The 12,018-nt window shown below is 44.0% G+C and overlaps 1 protein-coding gene across 1 annotated transcript in view; it reads left to right on the top strand.

Annotated features, from left to right (window-relative positions):
• Positions 1-10,627: 10,627 nt before the first annotated feature.
• The window catches only part of CFAP58 (cilia and flagella associated protein 58), a 99,293-nt gene continuing 97,902 nt past the window's right edge, over positions 10,628-12,018 (top strand). Inside the window, exon 1 of the mRNA XM_072805401.1 lies at positions 10,628-10,819. Coding sequence (XP_072661502.1) covers positions 10,811-10,819 — 9 coding nt within the window. The 5' untranslated portion in view covers positions 10,628-10,810. The remainder of the gene's footprint in view (positions 10,820-12,018) is intronic.

Below are 12,018 nucleotides of genomic sequence, written 5' to 3'. Positions count from 1 at the left end.
AGGTGGCTGCTTTGGTTGAATCCTTTGATAGTTTTGGGTCTGGTCAAATGTGATGTACATATTGCAAAACCCGTCCTCCAAGGCTGTTTTCAGTTTAGACTGCCATTGATAAGGTATGTGAACAATGTTTCCCCACATCCTTTCCAGCACAGGCTATTTCCTTACTTCAACTAATGTGCTTCTTTTTTTATTTCTTCTTCTTCTTCTTCTCCTTCTTCTTCTTCTTCTCCTTCTCCTTCTCCTTCTCCTCCTCCTCCTTCTTGTTCTTCTTCTTTCTTCTTCTTCTTCTTCTTCTCCTTCTCCTTCTCCTCCTTCTTCTCCTTCTTCTCCTTCTTCTTCCTTCTTCTTCCTTCTTCTTCCTTCTCCTTCTCCTGCTCCTTCTTTTGGAAATAAACTTTTATTAACTTATTTATTTTAGAGAAAGGGAACACAAGAGCGGGGGAGCAAAGAGAGAGGGAGAGAATCTCAAGCAGATTCCATGCTGAGCTTGGAGCTCTATGCAGGGCTCCCTCTTACAACCTGAGGTCATAATCTGAGCTGAAATCCAGAGTCAGATGGTTAACCAATGGAGCCACCTAGGTACTCCTAGTGTGCTTCTTTTATAAGTAAAAAAAGATATCTCAATGTGTTGATGTGTATTTCTTTAATTATAAGTGAGGTTAAATGGAACATGATTGTTGGCCATTTTTATTTCTTCATTTGGAGATAGTTGATTATAACTTTACTCATTTTTCTGTTGGCTTGGTTCTCGTGTGTGTGCGTGCATGTGTGTGTGCATGTGTGTGTGTGTGTGTGTGTGTGTGAAGGTAAATGGAACTCTTTTCATAATCTCAGGTGTTAGCTGTGACTTCAAATTTTACAGTGAAAGGTGACTTGTGACCAACACCAGACCAATTGCAGGGCAGCCTCACACTGTGCTTCACAGTCAAGAACATTTAAAAAAACCAACCCAAATGTGAGGACAGATTTCCTGTTCACCCCCGGCTGTGGTTATCCCCATATGTAGAATAGAATACACGACGATGGGAGAAACAGGAAGCCAATGCTAGTCATGAACAGAATGATGGATGAGAAAAATAGGGCATTTTCTTTGATTTAGTCGATCTCTTGCCATCATGAATTCACCTTTGTGTGTAGTTTTAAGAGATAATAACACGGTGGTTTACAGAGCATTTCACTGGAACGGGCTACTTTGCTGAGACCTCAGATGTGTCAGTTGAACAGGATAGATGATTTACATTTAGCTATTTCTTTCCTCAAAGTCTGTGCTGGAAATTCCTCCCTCTCCTAGGGATTTTGGAACCAGCAAGTTAGAGATTATTTACCAACAAAAGTGGAGCCCAGAGAAACCAGGTCACATATTCAAGGTCACATTGTTGTTTAGTGACAATATAATAGGGAAAACTTACATGATGTGGTTATACTTTTGCTTTAAGCACTTTAACAATTCATTAATTCTCATAATAACTGCACACAGGAGGTATCATTAGCAGTCCCATTTAATATATGGAGAAACTGAGGCCCAGAGAGGCTAAGTAGTTTGCTTGAGGTCACCCAGCTATTAAGTGGCAGAGTCAGGATTTGAAACAGGCACTTTGGCTCAAGAATCTTGACCTTAATTACAATGCTGTATCTTTCTGTTTAAAGTAAACCCCCTCCAAATGTACAACTACAATGAATTTCCCCAAGAATGAGATTTCAATGGTTAAAATGTTTTTCAAACTTTTTTGAAACTACATTTTACCTCAGAACCCAATATACTCACACATAAAAGTCTGTTATAATTGAAAGATTCCTTAAAAACAACCCTTATGCTTATTGCATGTGAGATACTCTGGTATATTCCTTCTTTCTCTACCGGTCTCTTACCCTTTCCTGAAGATAAAAAATGCAGGTTACAACTGACTAATGAGTCATGATCCAAAGTAAGAGAAAAAAGTGCTTTCTTGTTTTTATTTTTTAGAAGATTTTTAATATTGGGGTGCCTCGGTGACTCATTTGGTAAAGCATCTGACTCTTGATCTCAGCTCAGGTCTCGGTCTCAGGATTGAGTTGAAGCCCCATATTGGGCTGCTAGGCATGGAGCCTACTTTAAAAAAAAGAAAGATTTTTAATCTTAAGTAATCTCTTCACCCAGTGTGGGACTCGAACTCACAACACCAAGATAAAGAGTTGTATGCCCCACTGACTTAGCCAGCTAGGAGTCCCCCAAAAATGCTTCTTTAAAAAATAGATTTTATTTATTTCAGAGAGAAAGAGCACACACAAGCATGAGCAAGGGGAGGGACAGAGGGAGAAGCAGACTCCCCGTTGAGCAGGGAGCCTGACATGGGGCTTGACTCTAGGACCCCAGGATCATGACGTGAGCCAAAGGCAGACACTTAACCAACTCAGTACACAGGTAGGTACCCCCAAAATCCTTCTTAAAATCACTTTTCTAGTTCACATCTGTATTATGAAAGCTGTTAGTGGTTTATAAATGTCAAATTTCCAACCGCACACAGCACTTGGAGTGGGGAAAACTGTCAAATAATTTCTATCAAACTTGTTTCTGGTTAGTCAGTATTCATCGCTCTCCGTGTAGTTAATGTCTAAAGATGGTACCCTGGAACTTTAAATCACCATGCTCTAACCTTAGGAAAACCTGCCTTCAGTCATTCACATATTCATTCATTTACTCATTCACTAATTCAATAAATATTTGAGCACCTACTACATGCTACATGCCAGGCATTGTGCTAAATCAGGAGTTGGCAAACTATGGCTGGCAGGCCAGCTCCGGAGTGCCTCCTGTTTCTGTAAATAAAGTTTTGCTGGATCAAAACCAGGCCCATTCATTTCTGTATTGTCCGTGGCTGCTTTTGCACTACAATAGCGGAGTTGAATACCGAGACCCTGTGGCCTATGAAGCCCACGATATTTCTTAATCGGGTTCTTCACAGGAAAAGTTGGCAGACTCTGGTGCTAGATTCTAAAAATACAATGTCAATTTAGACTGGTCTCTGTTGTCCTGGAGGTTTGAACAGTCCTGCTCAGCTTCAATTGGGTTTCAAGCTCCTTGGAGGGTGGGAGGAGGGGCTCGAGGTTTTTGCCTCCCTCCCATTGTGGCCTCTGAGAACACCTGTTCACAGTAGATGCTCAGCAGTCATTTTCTGCTGCTGAAATTATTTAGTAGATCTGGCAGCAGATATTGGAAAGAAAGAAACCTACCCACAGGGTAGAAAGGAGAGTTTATTCCTTTAACATAACAAATACTTTCATTTTATAGATGCCTATCTGCTGCTATGAAAAGCGAGTCGTCAACTTTTATTGAGTACCTACTGTGCATCTGGCCCTGTGGGTAAGAAAAAAGATTTGGTTCAAACTTTGGCACTTGTATCAAAACAGGGAAAGGAAGGAGATAAACGGATTTTATTGTAATCCTTAATACTTCTGGTGGGGGACCTGGTGTATACCTGGAGATGATTTTGGTTAACTACCTTAGAATCTCAAATGTTTGTGTTCCAATAGCTTTTAACTTCCCTTAGTCATTAATCACTCCCCAAAGTAACTGCTGTGTGCCTGAAAGTATGAGCTAATTGCATTTTTTCCTTCCTTCATCAAACTTTCTATTTTGAGGGGCACCTGGGTGGCTCAGTCAGTTAAGCATCTGCCTTCCACTTGGGTCATGACCCGGGGTCCTGGGATTGAGTCCACATTGGGCTCTCTGCTCGATGGGGAGTCTGCTTTTCTCTCTGCCTGTCACTCCACCTGCGTGTGCTCTCTCTCTGTCAAATACATAAATAAATTTAAAAAAGAAACACAACTTTCTATTTTGGCTGTCTCTTATGGGTCAGCACCATAGATATATTTTAAAGAAAAACTGGACCTTCTAATCTGGTGGGAAAGACAGAAATAAACACATGGCTACAATATTGTGTATTGACAGTGAATAGAGGTTTTCTAGCAACATAGAGGAGGAATACCTAACTAGGGAAGGCTTCCTGGAGGAGGTGACACTGCACTGAGTTTTGAAAGTCTAACTGGGCAAAGAAGGTAGATGTAGGATATTCTTGACAAGGGACCAGCATATGTTAAGTCTAGAGGTGTTTGAAAATATGGCATTTTCTGGGAATAGCAGACATAAGAGTATTGGGTCATCATCAAAGGGATTTGTGCTTTGATTTTTAAAAAAATCATTTGTGCACTCATTTGTTTATTCAATTTATTTATTCATTTGTACTGGGAACAGGTTGTGTAGAGCGCCTAATCTGGTTAGCCAGTTGGTTTGTGTACGTCCTCACTGACTCTAGGAAGGCATCAAACTGCAATCTTGACCTGGCCTTTCTGGCAAAAGCACCAACTGAATGAGCCAGTCATACCCGAAAGTAATCTGACTGGGAGAAACACAGTTGCTGTTAAACCAATAAAATGCAAGGCAGGCTGGATGACAGAGTGGTTGTGACACTGTCATCCCTTTTTGGTAAAAATTATTGCCTGCGGTGGCAGATCGCCCACTGCTTCCACCTCATGGCCAGTCTTTCAATCTTCCTGATAAATCTGCCCGAGCTTCGTAGCCTCTGCTGGTATCAAGGGGGGAGTTTGTATGGAGACCCTTTGGGAACTAATGTCAAATGCTCAACAAATGTTCTGTTAAGTTAGGTCCGCAGCAGGCTGGGAAAGGAGCAGATTAAAGGAATAAAATATAGCCCCGCACAGTTTTGGAGAGCACCAGCCAGCTGGGACTCTGTTCTGTCATCTAAGGTGAGCAGGGGGTCGGCTGATAAATGCTAACAATTTTCTGTAACACGTGGGCCTTTAATCTTCTCAACAGCCTGGAGGAGAAATGTTAGATATGATGACTGGAGCAGTTTCTACGCTGTTGTTTGGGGCCCCAAATACAGTTTTTAGATTTCATGGATACTAAATTCAAGCAACATCACAAGAATGCCTGCATAAACAGGATTTGTGTTGGTCAAGGCTTTTGGGTTTTCAGGAGGGGTATAAGCAATGGAAACTAACTCCATCTAGCTTAAACAAATGAGGTGAATTTGTTAGGAGGTAGTATCTGGCAAAGCTCCAGAGTGCAGGTGTTGCCATGCCTCCCCAGGAACTGTTACCAGGCCCTGAAGAGGCATCAACAGCCAAGGAGGCCCCTTTCCCCCACTCTCTCTTCTCTTGGGCCTGTGGCTTCCCCTGTACATTCATTTGCTTCATTCTTCCTTCTATGCAGCCTTTTTCTCTGCCTCTCCTGGTTTTCGCATGCTCAGTTCCAGGCCCCAGCAATGAGTGCCTTGCAACTTGACCCCAATTATAAATCCCCAGGAAAAGTAATGGAATTGGCCTCACATGGGTCAGATCTCCACTCCAACCTCTTCAGCCATGGCCCCAGGGAGCCAGAGAGGGTCATCTACAACATTTTGGCTTCCAGGAGGAACACATTTCCTGGTGGGAGTTACTAGTCTCAGAGAAGGGGATTGTGGACTGCTCAGACTCCCTCCAAATTGCCTCCAGGACCTTTCTGATCCCATAGAGAAGGAGGTTTCCTTTAGGGCATAGTTGCTTTGCATTGCAGGCTGGGAATTTCCATGTAGGGCTACAGTGTTTCTTTCTGCTTTTCTGGAGTTTCATTTTATATCCTCACTGGGTGCTAGAGAGGAGTTGAGCTCTATGTATATAATGCTGTTCTTATTACCGAGTCACAACACACAGTTTAGAAATCCTAGGAGGATACCGTCCGTAGAAGGCACTATATCCAGGTTTAAACAAAGAGCTTTGCAGAGGTATTACAGTTCATGATCATATATTCAAGTTATCTGGCAGTGCAAACGGGTGTGTCCTTGGCTGTCCCTGGTCTTTGCATTTGCAGCCACTTCTCTGTTATTCCTCCAAACCTCTACCATTCACCCACGCCCTCTTATCAACATTAGTGTCCACTGGCCCCTGAGACGGACCCCACCCTCCCTGTAGCAGGATTTTTGCATTCTTGCCTTGGTATCTATTCCCAATGGTCCCTCCTATACTTGGGATTCCTTCTATTTTCTCATTTAAGGTCAAGTTCAAGGGCCATGTCTACGATGTAGCTTTTCCTAATATGCCATCCTTCACTGTTCTTCCTTATTTTAGAACTCATTCAATAGACATTCACTTAATAGTTATAAACTGAGAGGAGTGATGGCCATTTATATCAGTTTCCTGGGGCTGCTATAATAAAATACCACTGACTGGGTGCCTTAAACAACAAGAAATTTATTTGCTCACAGTTCTAGAGGCAAGGAGACCAAGATCAAGGTGTCACTGGGTTTAGCTTCTCTACTTGGCTTGCAGATACCCTTCTCACTCTATTTTCCTCTGTGTATGTGTATCTCTGGTGTCTCTTTGTACGTCCAAATGTCCTTTTTTTATAAGGACACAATATTGATTGTTTTAGGCTCACCCTTATGGTCTATTTTAACCCAATCACCTATTTAAGGGCCCCATCTCCAAATATAGTTACATTCTGAGGTAGGTGAGGGTTAGGGCTTCAACATATGAATTTTAGGGGGACATAGTTCAGCCTATAACACCAGCAGAGATAGGGCTGAACAAAGTATACATGATCCTTGTCTTCTTATTGTTCGATAGTCTGTTAGAGAAGACAGATTTTAAGCAATCATTTCTATGAATACATGATTAATTACCCATTGTTGGAGGGTCCAAGAAGTAGAAGACATGGTATTTGTAAAAGTAGTCTGGTGTTGAGGGCTGGTCAGAAATGATCTTGAGAAAATGAGATCTGAAGGAAGGGTGGATGGGAGTCAGCCAGGTAAAGAGGGAGGGTTGAGCATACCAGACGAAAGATCAGCCTCTGTGAACTCCAAGTAGTGGGAGAGAATGTGACATACACAAGGAATTGAATGAAGCCATTGAGGTAAGAAGTGAGCTGTGGGAGAAGGCACCAGAAAGTCAAAGAGGCCAGATTACACTGGATATTATATTTCGACATCCTCATTTCAGTGCTCACCATCCAGCCTTGGACTGTATTGAAAATTTTTTTGTGTAGGGGAGGGGTGCCATACATGTTTTGCTTCTCCTTATGTTCCCATAGGAGGAGATCCTTTCTTCAGCTCCTTTTTTATTCTCCACAGTATGCAGCATAGGATGAGCATATAGTAGATGCTCAATAAATAAATTAAGTGGATGTTATGAGAAATGAAATTGTTAGAAGCAGTCTTGTCTAAGATTAGGAGCTGACTCAATCTTGGTGGGGGAGTTTTCTCCTTGAGACTTTAAAAGGTGAGGACTTTTGGTAGTATGATGCCACCTAGTGCTCCTTTTTATTACAACCACAAAGGGGAGCAGGGGCCTCAGTAATCTGGGAAAATGGAAATGAAGCACCTTCTTACATCAGCATAAATTAATTTGTCCAACCACTCATCCTCTCATCCATTCATCCATCCAAGATGATGTCCACCTGCATCCCTTTCCTGTGAGTTGAATGCATCATGTTCCTTTCCACCTCCTGTGGATTCCTGATTTCCTTGGTTCTGGTCCTTTTGTCCCCATATTTTGAGTAATGCTCTCAGGTATCAGTGTCTAGATGGCCAGAGCACCCATAGTGCTTGCTGTTGATATGCCATGTTCTAGATGATGCCATCATATAGTATTAGAATTAATTGCAGATTTTCCTTTCTCTCTTTCTCCCAAAGCCAGATTGTGAATGCAAAGGGCAGTGACTCTGCGTTACTTAACTCTGTGGTTCCTGAGGCCAGCCTTGTATGAACAATGTAGCCAGTGCTTTAAAAAAGTGTTGTCTGGATTGAATTTCTATCACCCTGGCAGATCATCTACTTGTAAAACAATCCTTCAGGTGATTTTTGGGAAATGGGAAGATATGTGGCGCCACAATGGACTCCAGCACAAGATATGGGTGGTTAGGGCCCTCTAAGTCTCTCTTTGTTGTTATGTACTTTAGAGAATGTTATAGAGTCTCTCTGGATCACGGTGGTCCCACAACCTGATAGTCTCCATATGTGATCAGGTCTCCTGTAAACACACAGAGCAGTCTGAGTCATGTTCACTGCCCTATGTTTACTTCATTTCTATTATCTTGGCTTGCAGTTTGGTGCAGACTGCTTCTCCAGCTTCTCTGTTATTCCTCCAAACCTCTACCATTCACCCACGCCCTCTTATCAACATTAGTATCCAACATTATCTGCCACCTCTCCCATCACCTCCATGCACATTATGCCTCAACCATATTATGTAATGTTTGTCTACCACATATACAATTTCTGTTCACAACGGAGATATAATTATACAAATGTGAATTTTCCCCAAGTTAATAAATTCAGTGATGTTCCAATTAAGATTTCTCATGAGGAACTTGAAAAACATCCTGAAAATTATATGGGGTGATGGAAGTTCACGAGAAGCCAGTGCAGTTTTGACAGAAGACATAGGGGTGGGGGACTTGCCCTTCAATCATGATGACTGGCTATAAAACCATCATAATAAAACCTTGTATTACTGGCATAGGAGAAAACCAGAGAGCTCAGAACAGACCCATCTATGTTAGGGGACAAAGATGTTGAAAATGTGCTCACTCCGTTGAGAAAAAAAAAAAATGTCTCCTTATCTCATACCATATGTAAGAGTGAACTCCAAATGGACTCAAGAACTGAATGCTAAAAAATGAAACTATGAAACTAATGGAAGAAAATGACAGAGAATCCCTCTATGACCCTCCTGAACTTGGAGTTGAGAATGTTTTGTTAAGTCATTTGAAAAGGCATATAAAAAATTAAAAAAAAAGAAAAAAAATGACGGGCTACAAAACGAAGGATTATTGTCTTACAGAGGATGTTACAAGCAAAGTTTCTAGTCTTTGAAAGCAGATTAATGTCCAGACTTTACAAAGACCTCTTGTAAATCAAATCAAAAAGAAAAAAAGCAATTGAAAAATAGGCAAAGGCTATAAATAGAAAATTCACAGAAGGGGACCCCCAAATGGCTTATGAAGAAAGCCATGAAGAAATATTCAATTTCACTAGCAGAGTGATGCAAAGTAAAAAAAAATATGTTGACACTACTTCCATGATAATTGACAGAATTTATAAAATTGGCTAATTAGACAAGTCAGTATTTGCAAGGCACTTAGAATAGTATCTGGTACTTAGTAAACACTATGTGAGTGTTTATGAATAAACAAACTACCATGTGCTGGCAAGGATGGGAGTGGAGGACAGAAACCCTTATATTATGCAGTGGAGCAGAGTATGGTGCAGCAATTCTGGTGTGCAATCTAGCAGTACTTGGTGAAGGTGAGTACATTGGAAAATAGTGTCCACCACTGGTCAGATGAATTTGAAAAAGGCATATATATCCTCTGGGTGGTTATAGCCTTCTTCTAGTTTCATGTCTTGTCCAAAGAACAGAGCTTTTGTGGGAAGAAAAGGGCACATCTTCCTTCAGCAGGGCACATGGCACAGGATAGAGTAGGGGCTGAGTTCCAGCCCCCACAGGTCCCTTGGCTGGATGTCTTTGTACTGGACAAATTGCATAACCCAATGTGATGGCCCTGTGCATCCCCTGCAACTTCACCAATCTCATTCCTAGGCATATATTTCCTCGGAATTGCACGTTGGTCCATAAAAGACCATGCCTCAAGGATGATTATCACTGCATTGTTTGTGGTATTGGAGAGGTGGTGGTAGCCTTGGTATCCATTTGGGGAATGGAAGTCACTTGGGTGGATGTCCAATATGGAAGGCTATGCAGCAATCAGAAGTGATGAACTAGGATTGCAACAACAACCACAGAAGGACAGATGCAGAAAAAGAATATTGAGTGAAAAAAAAGAAGAGAATGAGATGATTCCTAAAGTCCAATAGCTTTATGAAACATTTAAAAATACACCAATAAAAAGGTCTACACTTTTCAAAAATCCATATCCATGCACAGCAGCATGAATGACTATGGGCCTGAGGAAGGGTGAGAGTAAGAATGAGGATAGAGGGAAAAGATAAAACAAGAGCCGGGTCTTGCACGTTTCATGAACCAAGTTTTTTAATCCACCTTTCAGTACCTGAAGTCTATAGGGGGTGGTGGAGGAGGGGGAGAGGGAGAAGAAACGGCCTTGGGAGCGGAGGCCCAGATGAAAGGTAGCTTTTCACAATGTGGCTCCACATTCGTTTTCCTAGGGTGCATCGAGCGCTGTACCCTATTTTTGTCACCACTGGTGACTAAACCTTTGGAAAGCAGGGTCTGTGTTTTCTCTATTTTACTTTCCCCTCCGTGTCTTGCATACATCAGCTGCTTCATTAGGGTTGAATTGACTTGAACTGAGATGATTTCCTGTTCTCGCGACCGAATGTCACAGAGAGCAGAGGGTGGCTGCCGGTCCTTCCCGAAGCCTTTGATCCACGTTTCCATTGGCTGGCCCTAGCGGCCTCCGGGATCTGCCCCTGCCCGCTCCCCCGGCGCCTCTGGCCCTCACCTTGGGGTGCGCGCAGCCTCTCGGAGGCCCCGCCCCGTCGCATCCTTGGTCCCGCCCACTCCGGGCAATTTGCATATGCGTCTAAGGAACGCCCCAGGCGCCCGCCCCGGAGGCCCCGCCCCTTCTCCGGAGGCCCCGCCCCTTCCCCGGCCCCACGTTTCCCTAGGGGGCGTGGCGGTTGCCAGGCGACGGGAGGACGCGCCGAGCGCCGGGTTTCTGTCCCCCTGCGCGGGATACAAATAACGTGGCGCCCTTATAGACGCTGGGGGGAGTGCACAGCCCCTTCCTCAGACTCGGGCCCAGTTTCCGCGGTCACCACAGCAGGCTTTGAGGCCACCCCCAGAGAGCGTCAGGATGGCCGAGGTTAGGAGTCGTGCCTCTCTCTCTGTTGTCTCTCGCTCGACTCCTCCCCGACTCCTCCCCGTCGTCCCTCTCCCCCTGTCGGCTTATCCCCGGTCACATCCACGGATTCCCGCATTCCCGCCGTCCCGCATTCTATCCCCACCCGCAGCCTCACCCCACCCCTCCGTCTCGTTGGTTCTGGCCCCTCTACCTCCTGTCTCACCTCCCACCTCCACTCTTAAAGCTGGCGCTGTGTGAAATGTAGTCTGAAATCCGTGAATTCCTAGACGCACACCTGACAGGCACCCGCCCCTTTGACCCGTAAGGTGATACCACAGGAGAGAGACGCAGAAATGTTGATGTGTCACTGGCTGGGGGACCTGGAAGAAGGCTTCATAGATACCCACTGTCACCCTTATTCACTGACCTCTGTCTGCCTGTCACCCCACGATTCCCTATCATCTGATCACCTGCTGTGAACACATCTCCATTAAGCTCTTCTCCCATCGCGGATGCCCTGTGTCGTCATTGACCACTGTGTTAAAATCTTGTAGCATCCTTCACTCCCTCACTTTGTAGTATACTCCATCTTTAGCCTCACTAATGAGGGGTCGTTTCTGCAGCCCCTTTATTGACCCTTTGCCCATTAGCATCCTCGTTTGTGATTTGTACAACCTCAAGTCCCTGTCATTTGCTGGTCACAGTCCCCATTCGTCATACCCTACCCTATTCCTCCACTGTCCCATCAAAGTCCTCCCTCATCTCCCCTGTCACAGGGTCAGTCTCAACCAGGGTCAGCTACATAAGTGGTGGGGCTCAGTGAAAAATGAAAATGCAGAGCTGCTTGTTAACAAATTATTAAGAATTTCAAAAAGAGATAGCAGAGCATTAAACCAAGGGTGGGGCTTATTGAGCAAAGGGTTCCTGTGCACCCTGGCAGGTTGTGTGCTCATGAAATCAGCATGGTCCCTCCATCATCGGTCATCACCGTCATGCCCTGACCCCTATTCTAGTTCCTTCTATCTCCTCTGCACCATTCACATCCTCATCATTCTGTCTCCTCCACATCAAGCCTCTCCTTATAAGCTCCTTCCTTCTGTGGACAGAGCTTCCTCCTTCTCTTAGCATCCAATCCCTCTCCCACCCTCCTCTTCTTCACTCCTGGGCTCCTTGATCTCTGTCCCTCTCACATCTGCATGGTGGTGGCCACCATATTCACC

The sequence above is a fragment of the Canis lupus genome, chromosome 29 (assembly GCF_048164855.1).
Source record: "Canis lupus baileyi chromosome 29, mCanLup2.hap1, whole genome shotgun sequence".
In the NCBI taxonomy this organism is placed as follows: domain Eukaryota; kingdom Metazoa; phylum Chordata; class Mammalia; order Carnivora; family Canidae; genus Canis; species Canis lupus.
The sequence above is the reverse complement of the archived record's forward strand: the minus strand, read 5'-3'. Positions and strand labels throughout refer to the sequence as shown.